General features: G+C 48.4%; 1 protein-coding gene across 1 annotated transcript in view; it reads right to left on the bottom strand.

The window, feature by feature from the left end:
• SPINK5 (serine peptidase inhibitor Kazal type 5) overlaps positions 1–27,356 on the bottom strand; it is a 57,527-nt gene that overhangs the window by 26,891 nt on the left and 3,280 nt on the right. The window contains exons 3-18 of the mRNA XM_029049768.1: positions 25,777–25,904; positions 23,726–23,789; positions 18,407–18,534; positions 17,388–17,451; positions 16,743–16,870; positions 14,683–14,767; positions 13,664–13,791; positions 12,443–12,530; positions 11,819–11,946; positions 11,492–11,591; positions 7,340–7,467; positions 4,799–4,883; positions 4,091–4,218; positions 2,951–3,014; positions 2,484–2,611; positions 1,209–1,299 (exon numbers count right to left, since the gene is read on the bottom strand). Coding sequence (XP_028905601.1) covers positions 1,209–1,299; positions 2,484–2,611; positions 2,951–3,014; positions 4,091–4,218; positions 4,799–4,883; positions 7,340–7,467; positions 11,492–11,591; positions 11,819–11,946; positions 12,443–12,530; positions 13,664–13,791; positions 14,683–14,767; positions 16,743–16,870; positions 17,388–17,451; positions 18,407–18,534; positions 23,726–23,789; positions 25,777–25,904 — 1,665 coding nt within the window. The remainder of the gene's footprint in view (positions 1–1,208; positions 1,300–2,483; positions 2,612–2,950; positions 3,015–4,090; positions 4,219–4,798; positions 4,884–7,339; positions 7,468–11,491; positions 11,592–11,818; positions 11,947–12,442; positions 12,531–13,663; positions 13,792–14,682; positions 14,768–16,742; positions 16,871–17,387; positions 17,452–18,406; positions 18,535–23,725; positions 23,790–25,776; positions 25,905–27,356) is intronic.

Below are 27,356 nucleotides of genomic sequence, written 5' to 3'. Positions count from 1 at the left end.
CTGTTCCTTAGTATCATTCATTCAATAGTATTTATTGAGCGCTTACTATGTGCAGAGCACTGTACTAAGCGCTTGGAATGTACAATTCGGCAACAGATAGAGACAATCCCTGCCCATTGACGGGCTTACAGTCTAATCGGGGGAGACAGACAGACAAAAACAATAGCAATAAATAGAATCAAGGGGATGTACATCTCATTAACAAAATAAATAGGGTGATAAAAATATATACAAATGAACAGTCTGATTATCCCTCCACCCAGACAGGAGAGAAGAAAACAGAGGTGGGGAAGAGGAGACAGAAAAAAGAAAGAAAAAGAGCCATAGGACAGTGGAGAGAGAAAAATGGAAAGAGATGCCAGATGATAGAAGAAGAGAGGAGAGACTTAGGAGAGAATGGGGAGAGAGACAGGAGGAAAGGCAGGATGAAGGAAGAGAAGGAAGGAGAAAAATGGGGGTTAGGGAGTGGGGATTGAGCAATGTGAGAGGGGAGGAAACTCCAAGGAGGAAGGGGGATATTCAGAGGGCAGAGAGAGGGAAAGGGCAGGGAATGAGGAGAACTGGAGAGTAGGAAAGACAGAGGAATACTGGCATCAGTCAGGTGGAGAAGAGCTCATCTTCCTAACCCCCAATCATGGTCTCAATCCTCCACCCTCTGGCTACTCCATCTGGAGCAGCTCCAAAGTAGAGCCCAGGGGAGGGAGGAGGGAGTCTGCACTGCTCCCTGCCAACCCCATCTGTGCCCTGGCAAGACACAGGCATAAGCACAGAGGGCAGGAGGGCAGAGCGAAAGTGGCAAAGAGAGTCCAGTCTTACAAAAGGTCACTAAGGTAGAAGCTGGACTTGGAGATCTTGCAGCCATCCATCACCTGCTCCCAGCAGAAGACTGAGGGAAGCATAGTCTTGAGGGAAGGGACAGGGTAGAAGAAAATATTAAATTTTCTGAGAGTCCCTTTAAATGCAATCTTCTGGGCTCCAGGGCTAGGTACAAATTATATAATCTCCTCGGGTGGTAGCCACAGGCCTCCAGGGCTAGATAGAAGTGTACTGCAAGCCCCAAGCCATGAAGCTGGCCCTAACTTTGTAAGCATTAACTGCTGACAAGGACCCTGACTGTGTATTTTACTTTCCCTAAATCTTAGAACAGTGCTCTGCACCAGGTAAGCTCCCAATAAATCTCATTGTTTGATTGATTGACTGGTAACTACCTTCTCAGCATCTGGTTTCACTTTATTTTCATCATCAGCCTTTTTCTTTTCTTCATCTTCTTTCCTATTCTTCTCACCAGCTTCTCTTTGGCTGAGTGGGCAGAAAAAAGGAAGGCTGTTTAGTAGCTGGGTCTAGGGTGGGGTTGGGGGGCTCTTGGTATGAACCTACACCAGGTGAACCTACACCAGGCTGCCAGGTCAAGGGATCCCCACAGAACAAACCTGCTTGGCCTTCTCTCCTCACCTCTTCCCCAGCTTCCTGCCCTGCCCTGCCCTGCCCTGCTCCGCCCTGTCCTCATAAACCACCACAGGAACCATTCAGAATGAAGGGCACCCTCCCATATGGGCCCCAACCAAAATTGGATAGTCATACCCCCTGCCCCGGGAGGAAAACAACTAATGGACTGAGAGAGTATGACTGACACTATGCAAATCACTAGCAACCTAATCCATCCCTCGGAGTAGGTTGTCGATCCCAAAATCTTCATGAAAGTATGGTGGCTCCTCTGGCATTTCCAAAGAAAGACTCCATCATTATCACCATCATCTTCAAGTGCCCCCTGAGGATTTCAAGGACACAACTATCCTTCGATCGCAGTCCAGTTCTCACAATAAGTTCTTTGAGATAGATGTCCTCCAAGATGGAAGGCCGTTCTCACTTCGCTCAATGCCAATGAACATTGTGCCGGCACAGCTGAATGGGGTCCATAGGAGTTGGCCTCTCAAAGGAGAAATTTGCTTCCTGTCCATGCTGTTCCTCTCCCCTTTGCCCACAGTCCAAAACCAATGTGGGGGTCATTGGTCATTCCAAGTGCCACTGTGAGAGCTGCTGGCCCTGCTGCCCCTGCTCCCACATTGTGCCCTGACTTCATGTTATAGGGCCCTGGGCTCGCAACGGCAAGCAGAGGGGGTTAGTCATACAAGACAGAGCTAGGGTTTTCCTGAAAGCTAGCAATGGGAAATTATTTCCCTTGGCAGGAGCAGCTTTGGTCCTGCATGGAGAGGAGGTGCCTGTATGTCTAGAGGAAGCTAAATCCTATACACCTTCCAGACCCATCTATCTGTGTGGTGACCTGGTGACTTCAGGTTCCAAAGGGTACACACAAGGGACTGTACCCAAGGTGAGTACACAAGACATAGACATGAATGTGATGTATACATAAACTGGATGTGGTGCCCACAAATAGGATAGTGCATACAAAGGAGGTGTTTACAGGAGGTGTGTACATGAATGAAGTATATTCACGAGAGGTGCTCCAGGGTGTTCGTACTCACAAAATACTGGCACACATGGCACATTTATTGCCATGCAGGCTTCCATCCGGGCCCTGCACAGGCTCATTTTCTCTGGTGCACATGAGTCTGCCATCCCTCAGCTGGTCCCGGAACTCACTGCACATGGCCTAAGAGAGAGAGGAGAGTCAAGTGTCATTGGTGTTCTCCCTCTCTCCTGTGGGCAACCTCTGCCCTTTCCCCCACCTACTCTGTTGCTCCTCCTGCCTTTCTGGGTGTCTTAGCTAAGGATACATGTCCAAAAGCTTCCATTCTGGGTTAGGTCTGAATCCCCAGTAATCTGCCCAGATTGAGATGCCACAGTCTGGGCTTCAGTGGACATCAAACATTTTTGATTGGGCAGGAAGAAGAGCACACCACTGGCCCATCCGAATCATTCACACTGGGACTCAGAGTCCATGGCCAGCAACGCTGCATGCATGCCTGCAGGGGCACACTGCGGTATCTACCTTTTCAGCTTCTCTTTTAGCAATCATTCTGGCTTCATCATCCTTGGCTTTAGCTTCCTGTTGGCTGCAAGAGAAATCAAAGGAATATGAGCACCAGGTTTGCCCATCCTGGGACCACCCTTCCTCTCTGGGGCTAAGTGCTAAGTTGTATCTGACGTTTGCTCTCTGCTCGTTGGAGGCTGAAGGCATGGCACAGCAGGGAATGAGTGCAGGGGTGGGACCAAGAACCATTGAGTAATGAGGAAAGAGGATGGGGATGGGGAGGATGGGGTGGGGACAGAGCGAATGAATGGATGAATGCACCACAGAAAGTGAATGAGAGAAGATAGATGGGCAGGTGGATGGCCAGGGGATGGTGAGAAATGACTATAATAGGTCAACCAAGGGACCCTTGGAGGCTGGCACCTCTTCATTATTCATAAGAACAACCTGGGAGTAGGGTCATTTCCTCTCTGCAGATTCCTTTGGCCTCCTGCTCGTAGAGTGGCCGCTGGGGTTTCTTTTCTCTGCTGCTGTGAACTGAGGAATGGACTGGGGAAAGGGCACCCAGCTCTCCAAACACAATGCTCAATTGTTACATGGGAAAAGCCAGGGGTAAAGGATCGCCCCTCAATAATAATAATGGTGGTATTCATTAAACATACATTATGTGCCCAACACTGTGCTAGGATCTGGGGTAGATAGTAATAATAATAATAATAATGATAATAATGGTATTTATTAAATGCTTGCTTACTATGTGCCATACACTGTACTAAGTGCTGGGGTGGATACAAGCAAATCGGGTTGGACACACAGTCCCTGTCCCAAGTGAGACTGACAGTCTCAATCCCCATTTTACAGATGAGGTAACTGAGGCACAGAGAAGTGAAGTGACTCTCCCAAGGTCACATAGCATACAAGTGGCAGACGCAGGATTGGACCCATGACCTTCTGACTTCCAGGCTTATGCTCTATCCACTATGCCGTGCTGTTTCTCTACAAGAAGATAATCAGGTCAGATATTGTCCCTGTCTCACTTGGGACTCAAAGTTTAATTGGAGGGAGAACAGATATCGAGGAAGCAGTGGCTCCCATCCTCGCCTCTGCTTTGCCCCCACTTTGCTCCCACTACAGGACCCGGTCAAGGTTGCTACTCACAAGAAGGCTTCACACATGGAGCACCGGTTGCCATGCACTTTTCCATCTGGGCCCTGGAGTGGATCATTCTCTCTGGTGCAGTAGAGCCGGCCATTTTGCCCAGTGCCCCGGAATTCGTTGCACAGCTCCTGGGGAAGAGAGGCAGGAGGTTGAGGCTCTGATAGTTGACTGACTCTCCAGAAACTCTCCTGACCAAGCCGAGGACCTCCAGAGGATGGTGACGGACCTCAACTGGGAGACCATTTGACCCAGACTGGCCCAAGGTGCTGAGTACGGAGAACACAGCCCTCCCCCGTGAGCTGTGTGTTGTGTGTAACTCTCCTTATGGGCAGGGAATGTGTCTACCAACTCTGTTATATTTTACTCTCCCAAGAGCTAGGTACAGTGTTCTGCACACAGTAAGTGCTCACATATACCATTGATTGTGCTTTTGGGGGGAGCGGTCAAAGCAGTTTTTGTCTCCCTGCATCTCCCACCACAGACTCGGGACCAGGGGCTGGGCAGATGAGCACATGGTGCCCAGCCTGGTACATATTAAATGGCTGGTCTCCAGCCCTAATCAGAGTGGGTGGCACATTCTGGGCTCCTGAGGTGGCTGGCAAGCTGGAGTCTGGTCTCTGGCCAATGGAGACCGCAGTGCATAGTAAGACTTGGGGAACCGTGTTCTGGGCCCAATTTGGGGGCTATTCAGGATCACATCAAACTTACCGCTAAAGTGGAAGCAGCTTTTTCCAATTCCCTTTTATGTCTTAGTTCAGCTTCCTCTTTCTTCTTCCTTTCAGTTTCTGCCTTGCTGGAATAGGAGCAAAGAAAAGGCAAGATGGACCTGGGAGCTACATCAGGCCTTATTTCTTGCTGGAATAGTGAGCACAGAGCCAGCATCGGGGGCTGCCCCTACCTCCCCTATGGACTTGGAAGGGAGCCGGAAGGGCTCAAGGGATGGAGGCCCCAAGAGACAGCTTGTACCACTGACTTCTGCACAGGGCCACAAGGACACTGCTGAGCCCCTGGAACAAAGTCTGACCCCCATGGGAAGGAGCCTCAATAGGCACATCTCTTCTCAGTCCAAACATTCCAGGTCCTGGACAAGGGGCAGGTGGCTAGAGCTTCCAGTACTGAGTTTTTGCTGCTTCTCTCAGGGACCAACATCAGTGTGCCTCTCCAAACAGGTCCCAAAAAACTCCAACCAAACCAGGATAATAACTCCAATATAATTAACATTTGCACTTTCAATCTGCTAGAGTGTAAGCTCCTTGAGGGTAGGGACAGTGTCTACTAACTCTATTATATCCATCCATGGACTCATTGGACTCACCACATCTTGGCTAACTGTCCTCTTCACCCCCTTCTCCCCACCTCACTCTCCTCATTCCTCCCGAGCCAACCTTCTAGCTGTACCTCACTCTCGACTCTCCTCCCTCTGTTTTCACTTCAACCAGGTTGTTGCCCTGCCCTGGAACTCCCTCCTGCCCCAACCCCAATGACCCCTGCTATCCCCATATTTCAACCCCTCTTAAATTCCTACTCCCTCCAAAAAGCCTTCCCTGATTTATTCTCAGCATTCCAATTCTCTACCTCTAGCACTTTTATGGCAAGCTGTTAAGGTAACAGCTTCTTTCTGTTTTCAGTCTTTAAATAGTTCCCATCTCTCAAAGACAACTGTTTCTGTTGAAACCCTTGGCATTTGTACAGTGAATATGTATATTTTCTTCTAGTTTTTCTTTTTTCATGACTTTTTGTTGATTATAAAAGCTTTGTAGCTTTGTACCACATGAAGATGGCCTGTTCAATAGTTCTTGCTGGAGTGATAAAATGCAAACACCTCTGCTTTGTAAGTAAAAATGGGTGCTTTACTAAATGGATTTGCAGAAAGCAAGTCACCTTTGAATTTCTCAATTATGTTCCTTTGCAGTGGGAAAATCAATTAGCCTTACTAGGCAAGGACCTTGAGCATCAAGGTCTTTTCTCTCTGCATGCAATCCTACAACTGGAGGATCATTTAATTTGGCTCTTCCTGATCCAGGATGGAATGTACTGAAAACAGCCTAGACCAATGTCTGGTTATTTATTTTTGAAGATCTTCTCTACCCTTTAAACTGTGAGCTCTGAGTGGGACAGGGACAATCTGACATTATTATCTAGGATCTTCCAGCGCACTTAAACAGTATTTGACACATAGCTACTGGTGGGCAGGATCATGTTTACAAACTCCATTGCATTGTCCTCTCAATCAATCGATCACTCAATCAATGTTATTCATTAAGTGCTTACTGTGTTCAGAGCACTGTACTAAGTGCTTGGGAGAGTACACTATAACAGAGTTGGCAGACACATTCCCTGACCAAAACAAGCTTACAGTCAAGTGCTTAGTACAGTGCTCTACACTGTAAGCTTTCAATAAATGCCACTGATTGATTGACTTTTATGCTTATTTATACCCACCCTCAGCACTTTTGTATATATGCTTGACTGTTTTTATTTTGATTACTCTATTTCTAAATATTTTTATCTCCATCTTCCCCATTAGAGGGTTCTTGCCTGGACAGGAATGTCAAACGTCCTTTTTTTGCATTTCCTAAACACTCAGCACAGAGCACTGCACACAGTGGACATTCAATAAAAATGCTTACTACTACTAGGGGCTTAATAATTGATTGATTGACTGTGTGACTCCTATTCTCTCTTCCCATTTTAAACTCCAAACTGCTTTTTCCAAACAGAAAGTAGGAGACTAGACCATGAAGGTGGCTTGAGATGCTGCATGGTCAGGGATGTACTACTGGGGGAGTGAGGAGGGGGTTTCAGGAATAGCTTTGGCACATTACTCATGAGGATTACTCATTACTCATGGGGATCCATCTTAGGGAGAATGACACTCTTTTTCTCTGGTGTTAGGTAGACAGGAATGAGTTAGACAGTTAATTCAAGCCTGAAATATATGATTAACTGGGTCCAAACTGCACTGATCTGATTTGGATAATCCAGTAAACTTTCCCAAGTTTCACCTGAAGATTATTGTAATTTAAGGCAATATCCTGAGTCCCTAGTTGAGTGATTCTCATGAGGAGAGCCGGTGGGGCCCTGATTCTTGCTGGCTCAGTAGGAAGGGGGTGATGGGAGATATATGGGTGGTGGAATGATGGAGGAGGAGGAAGGGCAAGTAGAGGACGATGAGAGGGTGGTAGGTGGGAGGTAGGATCTATGAGATGAGGAGAGAGGGAAGGCAAGGACAACCAGTCCCATACTCACAAGAAGGCTTCACACATGGAGCACTTGTTGCCGTGCATTTTGCCATCTGGGCCACGGATTGGGTCACTCTCCCGGGTGCAGAAAAGTCTTCCATTCTTCACGTAATCTCGAAATTCACCACAGAAAGCCTAGGGGATTGAGAAAAGGGCAGTTAAAGTTTGATTAGTCCCTCATTTTTCCAGATGGAGTTTTAGAAACTTCCCAAGGCAGACATCCTGAGGCCAGAGGGGACCACCCTGAAAAGCTGAAAGCTTTGGATGTCTCATCTAGGAGTGTGGTTGACTCCAGATAGATTCTTGATTCTCTGATTTCTCTGGAAAGCTTAGAGATTTGACAGCTTGGGAGGCAGAAGAAGAGCAACTAATTCCCTTTAGCTGTGAGGCTTATATCTCCCTCAGGCTCTGGTTCCTTTGTGGCTGCAGTCTTAAGCAGCCAGAAACACCTGGGGACAAAGAGAGCAGTTGGAGTTACTTGTGCATAGAAGCTAATTGATAAACTTGATTGATGAGGATAAAAAAAGAGGAGGAGAAAGAGGAGGAGGTGGAAAAGGGTGTACAAGGAACTGAGGAGGCACTTGGATATGTACCCTGTATTTGTCTCACCCTCATCCCCACAGGACTTATATCCATACCCATAATTGATTTATTTTTATTAATGTTTGTCTTTCTCTCTAGACTGTAAACTCCTTGTGTCCAGGGATTGTGTCTGCCAACTCTTATACTGTACTTTCCCAAGTGTTTAGTACAGTACTCTACACACAGTAAGTGCTCAATAAATAGAACTGATTGATTAGAAGAAGAAGGCAGGGGAAGAGTGAAAGGTGAGAAAGGAGGAGAAGGACAGAGGAGGAGGAAGGCGATGAGGAAGAGAGGAGAAGGGAGAATAAAAGGCAAAGGAGGAGAAAGGAGAGGAGGAAGAAGAAGCTGTGGGAGAAGGAGGTGGAAGAGGAGAAAAGAGTGGGGGAAGAAGGAAGAAGTGAAAGAGTGAAAGAGGAGGAGGAGCAGGAGGAGGAGAGGGAGGAGAAAGAAGAGGAGAAGTGTGTGGAAAGAAGGGGAGGACAAGGAGGGAGTGGAGGAAGACTACAGCTATACTTTTTAGAGGGCAGCAAATCATGTCAAATTAAATGTCTAAAGTGATGTCAAATTAAATGTGTAAAATGATTTATTGCCATATTCATTCATTCATTCATTCAATCGTATATATTGAGCGCTTACTGTGTGCAGAGCACTGTACTAAGCGCTTGGAAAGTACAATTCAGCAACAGAGACAATCCCTACCCAACAACAGGCTCACAGTCTAGAAGGGGAAGACAGTCAACAAAATAAAACAAGTAGACAGGCATCAATAGAATCAAAATCAATAAATAGAAGTATAGAAATATATACATCATTAATAAAATTAATAGAATAATAAATATGTACAAATATACACAAATGCTGTGGGGCAGGGAAGGAGGTGGAGCAGAAGGAGGGAGTAGGGGCGATGGGGAGGGGAGGAGGAGCAGAGGAAAAGGGGGCTCAGTCTGGGAAGGCCTCCTGGAGGAGGTGGGCTCTCAGTAGGGCTTTGAAGGGGGGAAGAGAGCTTTGGCCCCTGGGAGGAAGGAGGGCATTCCAGTCCAGAGGTAGGACGTGGGCCAGGGGTCAACGGCAGGACAGGCGAGAACAAGGCACTGTGAGGAGGTTAGCAGCAGAGGAGCGGAGTGTGCGAGGTGCACTGTAGAAGGAAAGAAGAGAGGTGAGGCAGGAGGGGGCAAGGTGATGGAGAGCTTTGAAGTCAATAGTGTTCCAGTCATAGACTTCTCAGAAATGGAAACAGACCCCATTAACAATGATCACAATCATCCAAATGATCCCGGTGGCCTGGGGCAGCCAGCCCAACCCACTGGCCAAGGCTCTGCCCAGAGCTCAAGTCTGGGACTGTTCATTCAGTCTGGACCTGAGTTGGGTGCCATTAAGAGGGAAAGGCACTTGGTCTCTGGCAGGGTCAGTACCAGGGAGGCAATGGGCAGTCTCTCTCCGACATCAGGGCTTGGGGACCCAGTTTTGACTTGGGTCTTTTTTTTTAATGACATTTGTTAAGCATTTATTATGTGCCAGGCACTCTATTAAGTGCTGGGGTAAATACAAGATAATCTGGTTGGTTACAGTTTCTTTACCACATAGGGCTCACAGTCTTAATCTCCATTTTACAAATGAGGTAACTTGAGGCACAGAGAAGTTAAGTGACTTGCCCTAGGTCACACAGCAGGCAAGTAGCAGAACTGGGATTAGAACCCAGTCCCCTGACATCTTGGCCTGTGCTCTTTCCATTAGGCCACATTGCTTCTCTTGGAACAGACACACACATACACCCACACACCCTCATATGTGCACACATGAATGTACCCCCATGGCTACACATATATCATTCATTCATTCAATCATATTTGAGTATTTACTGTGTGCAGAGCACTGTACTAAACACTTGGGAGAGTACACTATGACAATAAACAGACACAGTCCCTGCCCACAACAAGTTTACAGTCTAGAGGCAGGAAGATAGACATTAATATTTTTAAAATTACAGATATTTACAAAAGTGCTGTGAGGCTGGGAGGGGGAAAGAACAAAGGGAGCAAGTCAAGATGACGCAGAAGGGAGTGGGAGAAGAGGAAGGCGGGGGCGGGGGGGGAGTTTTGTCAGGGAAGGCCTCCCGGAGGAGATGTGTCCTCAATAAGACTTTGAAGAAGGGGAGACAAACTTCCTATTGGCTCTGAGGAGGGAGGGTGTTCCAGATCAGAGGCAAGACTTGGATGAGGGGTCAACAGTGAGATAGGTGACATCAAGGCACAGTGAGAAGGTTAATATTAGAGGAGCGAGTGTGCAGTCTGGGTTGTAGAAGGAGACTAGCAAGGTGAGGTAGGAGGGGGCAAGGTGATTGAATGCTTTAAAGCCAATGGTGAGGAGGTTTTGTTTGATACAGAAGTGGATGGGCAACCACTGGAGTTTTTAGACGAGTGGGGTGACATGTCCTGAAAGTTTCTGTAGAAAAATGATCTGGGCAGCAGAGTGAAGTATGGACTGGAGTGAGGAGAGGCAGGAAGCTGGGAGGGCAGCAAGGAAGCTGATGCAATAATCCAGGTGGGATAGGATGAGTGTTTGTATTAACGTGGTAACAGTTTGGATGGAGAGGAAAGGGCGGATTTTAGCAATGTTGTGAAGGAGGGACTGATAGGATTTAGTGATGGATTGAATATGTGGGTTGAAAGAGAGAGAGGAGTCAAGGATAGCACCAAGGTTATGGGCTTGTGAGATAGGAAGTATGGGGGTGCCATCTACAGTGATGGAAAAATTGGCAGGGGGACAGAGTTTGGGTGGGGAAGATAAGGAGCTCTGTTTTGAACATGTTAAGCTTGAGGTAATGGGAGGACATCCAAGTAGAGACGTCTTGAAGGCAAGAGGAAATGTGAGACTGCAGAGAGGGAGAGAGATCAGTGCTGGACATGTAGATTTGAGTAATGCCTGCATAGAGTGGTAGTTGAAGTCATGGGAGCAAATGAGTTTTGTAAGGGGGTGGGTATAGATGTAGATGCATATACCCACAGGTGGGTATTCATGCCCCCAGTTGATGGGAAGGGTCTTAACTGGTCAGAATAGTCCCCTCCAGCTATGGCAGAACGTTCTTACTGGCCATGCCATGGGATCATTGCTTCCCCATGAGTGCAGCAGCTCATAGAGAAAACAGGGCGGGATTCCTCCCCACAAGAGAATGGCACTGGGAAAAGCCTCTGGATTTCTCCTGCAGAACCATCTTTTTCTGAACAACAATAATAATAATATTAATAATGGTATTTAAGTGTTTACTATGTACCAGGCACTGCACTAAGTACTGGAGTGGATACAAGCAAATCAGGGTGGACACAGTCCCTGTCCCACGTTGGGCTCACAATCTCTATCCCTTTTTGACAAATGAGGTAACTGAGGCCCAAAGAAGTGAAGCAACTTGCCCAAGGTCACACAGCAAAGCGGCAGAGTCAGGATTAGAACCCACAACCTTCTGACTTCCAGGCCTGTCCTTTATCTACTACACCATACTGCTTCTAAAACCCTGGAGACACTGGTGCCACCAAAGGAAAAGAGCTCATACAGGTGCCTCTGGTGCCCTGGAAATTACCTGATCCGACTCATTCTTGGATGTGGGATAGTCCTCGGGAAGAACATCGGATTTAGTCAGGCTGGCCTCTTTTGCTTTTGCATCTTCAGCTTCCTGTCGGCTGTAGGAGGAAGGAGAGGTTTGGTCTGAGCTCGCCCCATCTCAGAGAGAGATTCCTCTCTATCCTGCTTGTTGACCATGTGATGGTGCCCCGGGCTCTCCTGGACCATGGGATGTGAGGATCCTTGCTGGCTCAGTAGCAGGAGATGATGACGGGCAGGTGGGTGGGAGGTGGGAGCAATAAGATGAACAGGAAGGGAAGGCAAGAGTAGCCAGTCCCATACTCACAAGAAGGCTTCACACATGGAGCACTTGTTGCCGTGCATTTTGCCATCTGGACCAAGGACTGGGTCACTCTCCCGAGTGCAGAAAAGCCTCCCATCCCTCACATAATTCCGGAATTCTCTACACAGGCTCTGAGTGATTGAGAGAAGGACAATGAGTGAATGGTTCCTCCCGTACATTCTGAAGCATCCCTGAGGAGGATTTGAAGGGCAGTGCGGCTGCCCAAGGCTCAGTGGCAGTGTCAGACAAGTGCATCATTCTCTTGTAGGAGGTAAGAGGAAGGAGCCCAGCCCACAGAACTCTGGCCCAGTTCAAGAGATAACAGGCCTGGAAGACCCCATAGCCCAAATCAGTAGAGCTGGGGGCTTGGTTAAGAGAGCTCTCGTTCCACATCTAAGAGCACTTATGTCACCAGACACCAAACCTGAAGGGAACATTGGACCGACCCATGGAATTTAGATCTTGGATGTGCTACCCACATTGAAAAGAGTCAGAGGCTTTTCCTTGTTTCTCACTTCGAGTTCCCCAGAAGTGGCAAGGCTAAATGCCACTTCAGATCTCTGAGCCAGCTGTTGCCTTGTGGTAGGGAGGAAAGATGATAGTCTAATTATAAAGATGCAGGCTCACCTCAGTTTCCCTTTTGACTTTGATTTTATCTCCAATTCGTTTGTTCTCCTCATCTGCTCTCTGTTTATCCTCAGCAAAATGCCTTTTGCTAAAAGACAGAGGGAAAGGCAGGTGATGCGTTGGGAGTGTGGAGACTCTGAGATGCTCTATTGTCAGCTCTCCCCTGGGGCCTTGGCCTGCCTCCACGGCTCAGGGCCTCTGAGGACGTTATGTGTGGGATGTGATGGGCACAAGGGGGTCTCTGGTCCAGACATATAATAAAACGCCAGCTCTCCATTGGCACTGGATGACCTGGCTGGAGCTGAATCAATGCTGGTTTGGGGATTGGTTCAGGCAGCTGGGGTGCGTGAGGACATAAAAATCCTGGTAACAGAAAGGAAGGGGCCTTTGCCACTGGACTCAGCTACCAGCAGGTGAACTGTTAACCACGACCACCCGGGAGAGGTTAAAGGAAGCCATGTGGAGAGGGAAGCCCTCAGAGGAAAAAAGAAAAACCCCATTGGAAGCCCTGGCCAAATAAGCTTCTTATTGGCAGGGGACATGTCTACTAACTCTTATGTTGTACTCTCTCAAATGCCTAGCACAGGGCCCTGCACATAGTAAGCACTCAATAAATATCACTGACTGATTGATTAAAATAAATACCAGGTTCCAACTCAGGGAGAGTACCCCCTGGGGAGATGTAGGTTCTGTGGCTGCATAAGATTTCATACTCTTTTGGAATTATCTGGAATCAGCCTTGTTATTTGCTGAAAGCATGCTAGAATGAAGTTCCTAAATTTTCTTAATTATTTTTTTTAGAATAGGACTGCCTTCCATCAGATCAGCAACACCTAATGGCTCACTGACATTTCATAAGGAATTAATTGTCAGTAATTAAAGGTTACTGTGAACCTAGGTTTACTGGAAACAGTGAACTGAAAGTAGTTACAAACTAGAGTCTGGTAAAATGCCAATGAATCACTACTAACAGTGTCAGAGAAACTAGATGCAGATCGATTGAAACAAGCTCCAGGTCATTTCTAGCCCTCCTGAGTTCTGTTTCAATCCTTTTCAAATCATCTTCCCCCAATCCCCTACTTACCATTGAAACAGTGGTTGACTTGCCTAAGTGGGTAGGCATACTGCTCTAAGCTTGGAGCACCAATGATTGCAGTGGAGATTCTCAAAATTGCAACTTTCCAGTTGCTCTGTAGGAAAAAACTCAACATAGGTACTCACAATATGTCTGCACACATGGCACATTTGTTGCCATGGGTCTTGCCATCAGGGCCTTGGACTGGATCGCTCTCCCTGGTACAAAAGAGTCTTCCACTCCTCAGCTGGTCTTGAAATTCCTTGCACAGGGCCTGTAAAACAGACACCAGAATTCTCAGAAGTCTGTGATCTCTTTCATTCTAAGAAGATGCCCAGAAAAGATGCTATGGGATCCCACAGGTGGGCAAGTCACACCCACAGACCCATTGGCCATCCTGAAAGCATACAAGTCCAGCCCTAACACTGATCCCAGGCTGGAGCCACCAGCTTCCCTGCTCTTCTTCTGGCTCCAGAACGGATCGGGCAGGGGACGCCTGTCCCACTACCTAGGCTGTCTCATCATAAAGGCAGCATGGCCTAGAGGAAAGAGCACAGGCCCTGAAGTCAGAGGACCTGTGTTCTAATCCTGCCTCCATTACCTGTCTGCTAAGTGACCTTGGGCAAGTCACTTAACTTCTCTGTGCTTCAGTTCTCTCATCAGCAAAATGGGGATTCAGTACTTGTCCTCCCTCCTACTAAGACGGTGATTCCCATATGGAAACTGATTATCTTGCATCTACTCTAGCTTAGTATAGTGCTTGGCACATAGTAAGTGCTTAGCAAACACTATTATTATTATTACTAATACAATAATAATAATAATAAAGGAATATTGAAATAGGGGATGGCCTGCTGTGCTCCAAGCTGCCCTGTTCCAAGCTGCCGCAGGTAGGACCTGAGGACACACATGGAGAGAACAGTCACTGGATAATCACTCCATAATAAAATAAAGCGCCATCCTCAGTTCCCACTGGAGAGACAATGATCATTTACATTCACACAGCATGATTCACCCAAGGGGGTTCCCAAGGGCTTCTGGCCCAGCCCAAGCTATGAGACAGGTATGACTTCAGCCATCCTGAAAGGCCTCCAGCTGCTCAATTCTTGGCCCTTCTCCTACTGGTCTACTCTGCAGCCATCTTCCCAGGGAAGCCAGTAGTTACCACTTCAGAACTTCTGCGAACTCTGGCGTCCTCTTCAAGTTTGGTTTCTTCTTTCCCTTCCACTTTGCCTTCAGCTTCTTTTTGGCTGCAAGAAACAGGATGAGTGTTTTATAAAGATCCAATCTGAATCCAAGAATGAAAATGTCTAGAATGCTGCCTCCCCACAGCTGAAAATCTCCCAGGATCAGCCCTGGCTGAAGTTGACACACAGTGGACCTAGAGATGGGGTTTCTGCTCTGTACTCTGCCCTGCTACTGCAGGTAGGTTTGGAGGAAACCCGCCACCTTCCTGCATGAGCAGAGAGTCACCATGTGATTGTGAGACAAGTGATTGAGGCCAGGATGGGGGGGCGGGGGAGAGCAGTCAGGAGATTGGTGGGGAAAGTAGAGTGTCTCATCCCCCTGGATGATGAGAAGCAGTGAGGTCTAACGGACAGAGTATGGGGCTGGGAGTCAGAGGGACCTGGGTTCAAATCTCTGTTCCACCACTTGTCAGCTGTATGACATTGGGCAAATCACTTAACTTCTCTGTCCCTCAGTTACCTCATCTGTAAAATGTGGATTAAGACTGTGAGCCCCAAATGGGACAACCTGATAACCTTACCTCTACCCCAGTGCTTAGAACAGTGCTGAGTAAGCGCTTAACAAATATCGTCATCATCATCATCATCAGAGCTTAGTACAGTGCCTAGTAGATAGTAAGCACTTAACAGATACCATAAAAAACTCTTCCCAACATCATCCCATCACCTATGGAAATAGGAAGAGGGTGGTGGTGGGGAGGGACCTGCAGACAAGATGGGGAAGGGGCAGGAAATGGGCTCTATGGTGGAAGTGGGCCCAATCCCATCCCTTCCCCATTCCATCAGAACATCAGTTTCCCTGGGCTCCTGTCCAGCCCTCGATGACTTTTGGAGACTCATTGTCCTGTGGGAGACCCTTTGCCATCCCCAAGCTTTGACTGCAATGCGGGCAAGTTGGCTGGCAGGAATTCTCCCCTTCAATGGAGGAGGAGACCTTATGAGGGCTGGGAAGCAATGAGGGACCTGTCTTCCTGTGACCTGGAAGGCAAAACGCCTTCTCCCATCTCCAAAGCACAAGAGATAGACCATGAATTGTCTAGAAATTCTCTAGATCAGGGGTGGTCACTTGAAGGTTTGCAAGTCCCTGGGGGTACAGGCCCAGTGGGAGCTATGGGCTCTGAGGAGAGCAGGTACAGTAGGGATACAGGCCCTGAGAGGGCACAGGCACTGAGGGGAGCAGACACAGTGGGGATATAGACCCTGGGAGAGCCCGGGCACTGGGAGGGAGCAGGGACAGTGGAGATACAGTCCCTGAAGGGAATCAGGGACTGAGAGGGAGCAGGCACAGTGGGGGATACAGGCCCTAAAGAGGTTCAAGCACTGAGGGGGAGCAGATACATAGGAGTGCAGACCATGGGGATCAATACTGGGAATCCAAGGGGCCCAGGAAGGAGCTAAAGCAGCAGGGCAGGTGAGGAGAGAATCTTGCCCCAGGCCTGGGGCTTAGAGCCACACACGAGTTGCTCTCCTTGTCCTCTACTCTGTTGTCTTCTGAAACTGTCCCTGATGGCTCTCCCTCCCCACTGGTAAGAAAAATACCCAGAATGTTATGTTTAGCACATGCCTGACAATCTTCAGCTCTCCAACCAGAAATGTTCCTGACATTTCCCATTTTGGTAACAAAAGCATTGAGTCTAAAGCAATTCCTCCAGGGGAGGGAGGAAAAAAGTCCAATCTGGGACATGGACCAGTCACTGTAGACAGACATGGTCCAGGGGCAGACACTTTCCACTGGTTTCCCACTGGGGTCTCAGCAGTTTTAGGGGATACCCACAGACCCCCCCTCTGCTTACCCTAGAGGGTAAGACTCTGGAGGGTAGGGCTCTACCCCATTCTTTCCCACAGAAGTCCAGGCTCAGAGTCCCTAGAGGTGTCTATAAATCTCAGTGGGCCAACTGCCAGGTGAGAAACCTCATGACTGTGCTCTAAATACCCCTTCCTGCCCTAGTTGTACTGACAAAGTGATTTCTGTACTCACAAGAGCTCCGCACACATAGCGCACTTGTTCCCATGGGTTCTGCCATCTGGGCCCTGGATTGGATCATTTTCTCGAGTGCAGAACAGCCTCCCTTCGGTCACGAACTCCCGGAAATCTCTACACACATCCTGGGAAATGGAGGAAAATGTACCATCTGCCTTCTCTGCTAACATTTCTTGGACTTTGATCAGTTTCCCAGACCTTAGCCTCATTCCCCCTGGAGAAATGTACTGTTATGTTGGAAAGATCCATCAAATACTAATCCAGGGCTCTTAGGATGGATTTGGCTGGAACAGGCAAAACAACTGTGGTCCCAGAAGTTTTGGGGGGTAGCCACACACCTCCTCTCTACTAAGTGCCCTCTATGGTGGGTTTGAGAAGAAAATGAGGAGTAAGTTAAGTTGGGGGTTCAGTTAAGTTCTGTTTATGTTCTGCTTTGGGGTCCCAAAGCCTCTCATACTTGCCCTCTTCTAGATTTCTCTTTTCCCCAGGCAACCAACCAATCAGAACTTAAACCTTAGAGATGTATAGAGCCCTTTTCCTCCAAACCCTACCCAGAGACTTATCAGAGCAAATATTCCCAGGACAGACTTCTCAACATGATCAGCAGAAGTAGTTTCTTGGCCCTAAGAAATGTGATCTCACCTCCTTTGGTCCATGGCTCTCACATTTCCCTTCACTCTTGACATCAACTAGAGACCTCGTTTTCCTAGAGAAACAGTCAAGAGACAGCTACCTCAGCATGGGCTCTGCTGCACAGAAACGCACTGATGAACTCCCGCCCTTCTGCCCCAACTCCATGTTTTCAAGTCCCAAGTTAGGGAGAGGGAATTTCTGAAGTCCTTGGAGCTGTTCTCTGGGACCTGGGCTGTTTCCAGCAAGGATACTGGGAATGCTGAGAGCCTTCATGCAAGGAGCCTGAGCCCTTGGCGTAAAGGGGAATGGGGTGAGCAAATGAAAAGAGCACCCGCAGCTGCAAGGGATCTACAGGCATTGTGATTTGGGGCTTGGCTACAGTCACTCCAGCCATCACGGGGACCTGGTTCAGAAAGGGCCAAGGTGTCACCCTTGGATGGGGGGGTGAAAAATCGGCAGTGGAGAGGCCATCTGCAGTTGACAGAAGGGGTGGGGTGGGGAACTGAGACCAGCTATTTGAAGGAAAGAGGGCTGGTATGGTGGGGCCAGAGGGAGAGCTGAAGAGCTGAAAGGAAGGTAGATGTTGATGTTCCCTCCCTGAACCAGGGCCACAAACACCTGGCAGATAGGATCAATTTTGGTGAGGCATGGAGGGTGGGACAGGGCCCCAAGGAAGGTCAACACCAGGCAGGTGTGAGCTTATGGGCCTGGGGTGGGTGGGTCCCAGCCCATTTGGCTTCTGGAATTTTCAGGTCACACTGTCATCACATTCCCTGACAGGTCTGCTCCTAATGTCACTGTCTTGGCCATTTCCTGCTCAGGTCAGATGAGAGGATCCAGGAGCCCCTTTGAGCCCTTTCTCTCTGTGGGAGCTGAGAGAGGTAGTGAGGGGCTGGACCCGATCCCTATACTGCCAGCACTGGAATCCAGCAACCCCACAGGAAATGAGCCTGCAGGCTGAGACTCTTGTTACCTTGAGTTCTGGCCAGAAGGAATGTGCACTAGTGAGAAGCCCTGTATGTACTCACAAATTTTCTGCACACAGGGTACATCGATTCCTGTATGTTTTCCCATCAGTGCCACACACAGGTGTGTCATCCAGGTTGCACAGAAAGTCTCCATCTCGTTCTCCTTTCTGAAAGCCACTACAGTCCAGCTGTGAGAAGAGAACAGAGGTGAGGAGAGGAGAGGTAAGGGGAGGAGAACAGAGGCAAAGAGAGAGGAGGAGAAGGGAGGGGAGGGAAGGGGATGAGAGAAGAAGGGATAAGAGGGAAAGAGAGGAGAGACGAGGGGAAGGAAGGAGAGGCAACAAGAGAGAGGAGAGGAGGGGAGGGGAAAGGAAATCAGAGGAGAAGGAAGAAGAGAAGAGGGGAGGCAAAGAGAGGAGAGAGGAAGATGAAAAGGGATGAAACAAGACAGAGGAGGAGGGAGAAGGAGGAGGAGATGGAGAGGAGAGGGAGAAGGAGAGGAGGGGAGAGTTGGCCCCAAAGTCTCCCCTGTCTTTGCTATTTGGGTGCCTGCAAAAGGGGGACCTCCCCCAAGCCCCTATACCCAGGCCTCTTTCCTTCCCTGGGAGAAGAGCTGTACTGAGCAGTCCCAAAGCCCAAAGCCCTTGCCAGAAAGAATGCTCTATGGCCAATGGCTTCCTCCAGGAGCCAGCCTAACCCACAGACCCTGGGGCCTTTTCTCCAGTCCTGTGGCAGGAGTCCTGGCCCTGGGCCCGCCTAGGACATGAGTATGCACACATGTCATCCCAAACCACTTATTTGTCCTTATCCTGAGAGCTTCCTCCAGCAGCCAGGGACAGGGCTGGATTTTCCCACTCAAGCAAAGAGGTTCAGACTGGCAATGGATGTGATTGTAGCCCGGGCACAAACACTGCAGGGACAATAACTCCCTGCTCTGAAGACCAGGGCAATGCAGACACAATCAAGACACAAAGGCTGCAGCCAAAGAGCAGGGTCCTAATTCATGCATAAAAATAACTGTGGAGCCAAGCATTGTAGGAAGCACTAGGGTAGATACAAGATAATCGGGTCCCACATGAAGCTCACAGTCTAACTAGGAGGGAGAATAGGTATTGAATCCCCATTTTTCAGACACGGGAAGGTAACACAGCAGACAAGTGGGAGACCTGGGATTAGATCTCAGGTCCTCTGACCCCCAGGCCTGTGCTCTTTCCATTAGACCATTCTGCTTCTGTGCTTACATCTTCAAAGAATTTGTCATAGAAGCAGTGTGGCCCAGTGGACAGAGCACGGGCCTGGGAGTCAGAGGACCTTGGTACTAATCCTGGCTCCACCAGTTGTCTGCTGTGTGATCATGGGGAAGTCACTTAACTTTTCTGTGCCTCAGTTTCCTCATCTGCAAAATGGGGATTAAGAATGTGAGCCCCATGCAGGACATGGACTGCGTCCAACCTGATTAGCTTGTATCTACCTCAGCACTTTGTACAATGCCTAGCATAGTAAGCACTTAACAAATGCCCCAAAAATAAACACACCAGGATTTAGTGGCTGGCTGCAGCCCAGACAACTAGACTTAGTCTTTTCAAAGATGATTCCAGCTGCTTGAGGAACACTGCTATTCCTAGCAGAGTAGCACTATGGGGTTTGGCATGATTGGAACTGAAAAGCCACCACAGGAAGGGGCAGCCTGTTTCAGGGTGAGGCCCCAGCTAAGACCCCAGGCTTGGGAATCAGAGGTCATAGGTTCTAATCCCTACTCTGCCATTTGTCAGCTTTGTTACTTTGGTCAAGTCACTTAACTTCTCTGTGTCTCAGTTACCTTATCTGTAAAATGGGGATTAAGACTGTGAGCCCCAGGTGAGACAACCTGATAACCTTATATCTACCCCAGCACTTAAAACAATGCTTGGCACATAGTAAGCGCTTAACAAATAGCATCATTATTATTATTATTATTATCATTCTCTCAACACAGGGGATGCTCAGGTGTACCTGAGTCTGGAGTGTGGGGGCCCTTTGAGTGGTATTAGACTAACCTGGGCCAGGGTGAGGGCTTGTAGGGGGTTGCAGTAACCTTGGACTAAATTCCCCAGAAAGAGGAGGATGCATTTCCTTCCCTGCCCTGGTTTGGATACTGTTTCAAACCCATGTTCCATCCCACATTTCTCTACCTCACCTAGGTTGTCCACTTCCAGGCCCATCTCAAGCCCTGCTTGCTGCTTCTACCCTCCCCCTGGCCCCTAGGGTACTTCAAGTAGGGGTCTGCTTGCTGCTCCATTTTCTCTGGGCATGGGAACCACTGCATCAGCCTCCTCACTGACCTTCCTGCCCCCAATGTCTCCCCTCTCCAGGCCATACTTCATTCTCCTGCCCAGACCATCTTTCTAAAACACCATTTGTTCACTGCTCCCTACTCCTCAAAATCCTCCAGTGGCTGCCCAACCATCTCTGTGCCAAGCAGAAACTCCTAACCATTGACCCTAGGGTACTCATTCAGCTTTCTCTCCCCTACTTATCCTTGCACTTCTTCCACCGCAACCCAGCTCACACTCTTTGTTCCTCTCAAGCCAACCTACTCACCCTACCCCCGTGACCTCTTACTCACTTCTTTCCCCCTGCTTGGAACTTATTCCAGCTTCCCTCCCCTCAGCTCACCCCATCTTTCTGAAATCACATCTCTTCCAGGTCTTCCCCTATTAATTTCTCTTCTAGCACTTATCGAATGCCTCTGTGTTGAGCACTGCACTATTGTACCTGGGAGAGTACAGTTGAATTAGTAGACATGATCCTTGCCCTCAAGGAACTTACACTCTAGCAGGAGAGACAGTCACTGCATCCACATAGTGATGTCATGAAAGCATGGGAAAAGCAAGATTGCAGAGGCAATAGCTTAGGGTAAGTGAGGTAGATATGGGAGTCACCTGGATAGAAGTAGTAGTTGAAGCTTTGTGAGTGAGCTCCCCAAGGGAGTTGGTGTAAATTGAAAAAAGAAGGGCACTCAGAACAGAGATTGAGGGGCACCCACAGTTAAGGAATTGGAGGGAGGAAGAGGAAGAATGAGAAAAAAAGTAAGAGGTGAAGCAGGAGTGAACTGTCAGAAAACCAATGTTGGATCATGTTTCCAGGAGTAAGTGGTTCACTGTGTCAAAGGCAGCCAAGAGGTTGAGGAGGGTTAGGACAGAATAGTCTGTCACATTTGGGGAAAGGAGGTTGTTGATGACTTTGGGAAAGAGAGAGAGCTCAGTGGAGTGAAGGGGGTGGAACCGAGATTGTGAAAGGCCAAGAAGGAAATTGGAGGTGAGGACATGGGGGCAGTGGGTGTACACAACCCATTCTTCCCAGGCTTTATCCTTCCATTTTAGTACCTTGGCAACAAATTAGCCCTTCTGTACTCATAGCTACCTGAAGCACTACACATCCACTTTTCCTTCTTTCTTCCATCTGGAAATGATCCCCCGCTAGATTTTAAACTCCGTGAGGACTGGGAGCATGTCTCTAAACTATTGCATTCTCCCAGGCACTTAGTATAAGGCTTTGCTCTCAGAACATGTTCAGTAAATACTATCTGTCAATTGATAGAACACAAGGTCAAGATGATGCTGGACCCCTAACGTGCAAAACTAGCACAGTTTTGGAGACAGCCAGAGTGCAAGTCCGTCAGGGAGAACAGATCTCTCCTCTACTCTACCTCTCACGGAGGGATCACAGCTCTTCTCTCTCACCCACAGAGGAAGGCCAAGCTGCAGGAACACTCTGCAGAGATCCATGGCTCCAGAGGAGCTCTGATCCAGATCCCTACCCAGGTACCACTCCACTATGAGTCATACAGTTGAGCAGACACTGGACATGCTACTTAGAACGCTAAAGTTTCTTTGAAGCAAAGGCATAGTCGTCCCTTCACTCCACCCTTTCTCAGCCATTCAGAAAGAACTATGCATACAAATTTGTTGGGTCATCAAAAGGAAATGGAAACATGCAAATGAACCCATAAAGGCTGTTTTGTGATAATCTGATATGCAAACCAGTTGCCTTGACTATCCTATCTGAACTCTCTGCCTCCTGCCTCTCCCCACTCCAGTCCACAGTTCACTCTGCTGCCTGGATCATTTTTCTAAAAAAAGTTCAGTCCAAATCTCCCCGCTCTTCAAACAACCTCCAGTGGTGCCCACCCACCTCCACATGTGCTCACCCCATCTTATCGCCTCTGATTTCCTACTACAACTCAGCATGTTCACTTTGCTTCTCTAAGGCCAACCTACTCACAGTACCTCAGCCTCATCTATCTTGCTGCCTAATCCTCATCCAAGTCCTGTCTCTGGCTTGGAACTCCTTCCCACTTCAGAACGAACAGTCCATCACTCTCCCTACTTTCAAAACCTTATTAAAATTACACCTCCTCCAAGAGGCCTTCCCCGATTAAGTCCTCATTTCCCCTACTCCTTCCCTGCTCTGCATTGCCCTTGTACTTGAATATGCACTTTTTATTCATCCCACCCTCATCCCTACAGTACTTTTGTACATATCTGTCATTTATTTTAATGTCTGTATCCCCCTCTAGACTGTAAGCTCTTTTTGGGCAGAGAATGTATCTACCAACTCTGCTATTTTGTACTCTCCCAAGTGTTTAGTACAGTGCTCTGCACACAGTAAGTGCTTAAGAAATAAGATTAATTGATAGTCTGAGAGCTAGAGGATTCACCCCAGTTCAGGGCTGAGCAGAACTCCAAATCCCCCACCTCGAGATACAGTGGCCCCAAGAGTTCAGACAGGGCCTAGCTCAGGTGGGGAGAAGAAATCCAAAGAGAAAAATGAAACATGCAAAGAAGAATGTAATGTCAGTCTCTCATAAATTTTGTCTTCATAGTCAAACTTCAAGTCACTGTGTCACCAGAAACCTCCTATTTTCATGACAGCTTCACTGCTGCCAAGGTTGTGTTGGGTTGGGGGCTAGGGACTGCTGGGATATGTTTGGAGCTGGGCCTTGGGCTGGGGTTGTGCTAGTGCTGGGGCTAAGGCTGTTGCTGGGACTGTGACTGGGGCTGGGCCTTGGGCTAGGGTTGTGCTAGGGCTGGAGGTGGGGCTCCAGCTGACCTGGGTCTGAGGCTGGGGCTAGAGCTGACTGCAATCTCCCAGAGTGGTTCCTAGGAAACTTTCAATCCCCACAAAGCTACAAGGTAGCCAATGGGGGTGGGGGAAGCTGAGACACCTCTGTCCCCGCACTTGCGATTTCCTCCAGCTCCACCTCTCCCAAGAAAGCCACCCTTGGACTTGAGCTGTGCCTATTTCTTTCCTAGGGCACAGGGCCAATGTGAACTACTCTGGGTGTTGGGGCAGAGGGGTAGAGCGGTGGGTCCAAGGCCTGACCCAGATAAGCCTCACCTTGGCCAGAGTGACTGATCTCTCTCCACGACTGGTCCTTTCCCACGCTCTGGCTTCTTTTTCTCTGGAAGAGATAAGGTAAGGAAAGGGTCACCTAGGGCCTATCATTGCTGACCATCCGAACCTGCAGTCTAAGGGGCATTTTGAGGGGTGTTGGTGTTTTGAAAAAACCAGCAGCAACTTGTAGTTAGGTGGCCCCCTGGAGCTATCAGTCCAGTTATGTTACCATAACTCTGCCTAGTAAAGATAAAAATATCAACAGTAATCGTATCAATAGAGCACTACACCGCTAAACAATTAAAAATTGCCTCCTACTATTCAACACCCATTTTTTGCAGAAATTCTAATGCCAGTGTAAATATCCTGTTGTCAGGAAGATTCCCTGGAGCAAGAAAGAAACTTTCTGGGCAAGTGTTACTACTTAAAATTGATTCTCAGTCATGCAAGGCTGGCTGCATAGTCCACTCTTCCTCCTGCTCCCTTTGGTCAGCTAGTCTGAGGCTGACACCAGTCTTAGGCTGACACCTGGCCCCTCAGCTCCACCCCTAACTGTCAGGGGCAAGACAGGTTGATGATGATGATAAAAACAATAATAAGAGAAAGAATAAATATAATTGTGGAATTTGTTAAGCAATCCATATGTGCCAAGTACTGTACTGAGCATTAAGTGAGATAAAATACAATCAAATCAGATACAGTCCTTGTCCCATGTGGAGCTCACAGTCAACGATGGAGGGAGAACAGGTTTTTAATCCCCAGTTTACAGGTGAGGAAACTGAGTCAGAGAAGTTAAGTGACTTGCCCAAAGTCACACAGGAGGCCAGCATCAGAGTCGAAATTAGTCTTCTGACTCCCAGTCCTGTGCTCTTTGCACTAGGTCAAGCTGCTTCTTCCATTAACACATAGAATTTGTTAAGATAGAAAGCTCAGAACAGCATCAGAGTGGGACAGAAAGTTCAGAGCAGCACCAGAGGTGGAACAGGAAGTTCAGAGGCTATTCAGGAACAGAACAGGAAGTGTGGAGTGGCACTGGGTACAGGGTAGGAAGTTTGGAGGTGCATTAGGGATGGGACAGGAAACTCAGAGCAGAGTCGATATGGGAAAGGAAATTTTGGGACATCAAGGGCAGGACAGGAAACTCAGGGCAACATTAGGGGTTTAACTGCAAGCTTGGAGCAGCATCATATTAGGGACAGGAAGCTTAGAGAAATATCAGGGGCAAGACAGGAAGTGCAGAGATTTTAGGACCAAAAACAGCTCTGAGAGAAGCTGTGGTCCATGAAAAACTGTTGTTGAAGGCTCCGGTTATGCTGTGGTTTATGTTGGGATTTTACTGATCTGGGCTATCTCTGCTCCTCTTACCTAGGATTCATCTCATCTGTGGTTTTCTGGGTCTTTCCCCTGCACACCAGTTTGCTCCATTGAGCATGAAGCCGGTAGTGGGGGGACTGGGATGGGTGGAGAAAGCCACTTATCCAGCCTGAGCATAAGCCGAGTCCTGGATTTCCCCATCCATCTGCTCCAGCTCCTGTTCTCCCCAGCTTCTGACCCAGGCATGTGATGTCATTTAGGTCAGACCTCCCTTTGGGCCCCTCGCCTCACCATGGGGTGGAGGTGGCGAGGGACAGGGCCAGCCAGTTTTCCAAGCTCCACTCCAGGAAGCTCAATGTAACCTGGAGAAACCCTTGCCAGGGTGAGACACCACCTTGGGCCGGGATCCAACCTGGCCCAGTGTAGGGCTGGCTGTCCTCAGGGAAGTAGAGAGCAATGCCCAAGGTGGAGGGACCAACAGACACCCCTGCAGCCAGGTAGCAGTGAGACAAAGCGGAGTCAGCCTGGAGGGGAAAAGCCAAGTCTCTCCGCTTCCTCCACACAAGGCTCAGTCCGGGGATAACTCAGGCCAGAGAGGGTTTGGGGCCCTAAGCTCGCCAGACGTAAACCCAGCTACTCGTGGGGCCAGAAGCAAGGAGTCACCATTCCCCAAGGACTGCCCCACACACTTTTTCTTCTACTCTCTCCATGGTTGCTCCACTCTGGTGGTCTTTACTCACAGTATCACTTTGCACATGGCACACTTATTGCTGTATATTCTCCCATCCGGCCCACGAACAGGGCTCCTGTCCTTGTTGCAGAACAATTTTCCATTTTTCATCACCACTCGAAATTCACTGCAGTCCATCTGGGGAGAGGACAAAAGTACATTGGACCCAGACTTTCACCTCTGTTTTCACAAACAAACCCCATTAGAAATGGGGGTGCTCCTCAGAAGAGTCCAGTTAAGTGAAGTGGGGGGCGGGGGGGGTGACTGCATCATTTCCTGGAGAATTCAAGTGCTTAGTACAGCGCTTTGCATACAGTAATAGCTCAGTAAATATGATTGAATGAATGAATTTAAGACCACACACACACACACACCCCTCCCTCACCCCACTACCCACCCCAAACAAGCTAGGTAATCAGGGGAAAATTAGAAACAATGGCCTTAAAAGGAGCCCAGCTTTGGCCAGAAATATGGCCTATTTTTAGGCACTTACTATGTGCCATGCATTCTGGGGGCTGATCTTGGGACTGGACCAACGAAGTCAGTGGCTGCTTCTATGCAAGTAAAAGCAATCTCAAGCATTTGCTGCAAAAAGCACAGAAGGCAGGCCACTTTCTTCTCAAGCCTTGGTTAATTATTGGCAAATACCCTCTGGAACACCCTATTGTATTGCATGCAATGTGTACTTTCCACACACATTGTTTAACCCGTCTGGATTATGGTGGTAAACTCATCAAGGGCAGCCACCGGATCTTTTCCTCTACCGCCCAAACACCTACCAGAGTGCTCTGTGCAGAGGAGGCACTCTGAAGGCACTCAATACAGAGCTCTGCACACAGTATTCAACAAATACAGTGCTCTACACCCAGAGGGTGCCAAATTAAACACTGCCCTCAATAGGCACCTAGTGGAGAGCTCTGCACAGACTAGGTAACCAATACAGTGCTCTGTGCATAGAAGGCACCCAGTATGGTGCTCTGCACACAGTAAGCACAGTACAACCCTCTGCACTCTCTTCCCCTGTAGACATAAACTCCTTGTGGGCAGGGATCATGTCTTCCAACTCTATTATATTGTACTTTGCCAAGTGTTTAATACAGTGCTCAGTACACAGTAAGCACTCAATAAATATGATTGACTGATTGATTGATAGGTGTGTAATCTCATTCTGGGCAGGGAATGTGTCTGTTTATTGTTGCATTGTATGCTCCCAAGCACTTAGGACAGTGCTCTGCACACAGTAAGCACTCAATAAATACGATTGAATGAATGAATGAATAGGTGTTCTGTACAATATTTGGTGGTTAATGGGTCTCCAGCACAGGGCTTTATACACAGTAGAGTGCACACACCAGTCCTGTGCTCAATGCACAGTAGGTGCCCAGGACAGTGCTCTAAACACAAAAGGAGTCAGAACGATTCTCTGCGCATGCTAAGCAACCGGTAGACTACTTTGCTCACAGTAGAAACTCAGTAAATGCAATTGATGGTTAAAGGAATGCTTTGGCAGGCATCGAAGGCCACAAGGGGCAGTCATAGAGCAAGATCCTGGCTGCCCAGGAGACAACCAGGTGTCCAAGGAATAGGGTA

This window comes from Ornithorhynchus anatinus, chromosome X1 (assembly GCF_004115215.2).
Source record: "Ornithorhynchus anatinus isolate Pmale09 chromosome X1, mOrnAna1.pri.v4, whole genome shotgun sequence".
NCBI classification, from domain to species: Eukaryota; Metazoa; Chordata; class Mammalia; order Monotremata; family Ornithorhynchidae; genus Ornithorhynchus; species Ornithorhynchus anatinus.
Note: the sequence above shows the minus strand (reverse complement) of the source record. Positions and strands in the feature narration are given on the sequence as shown.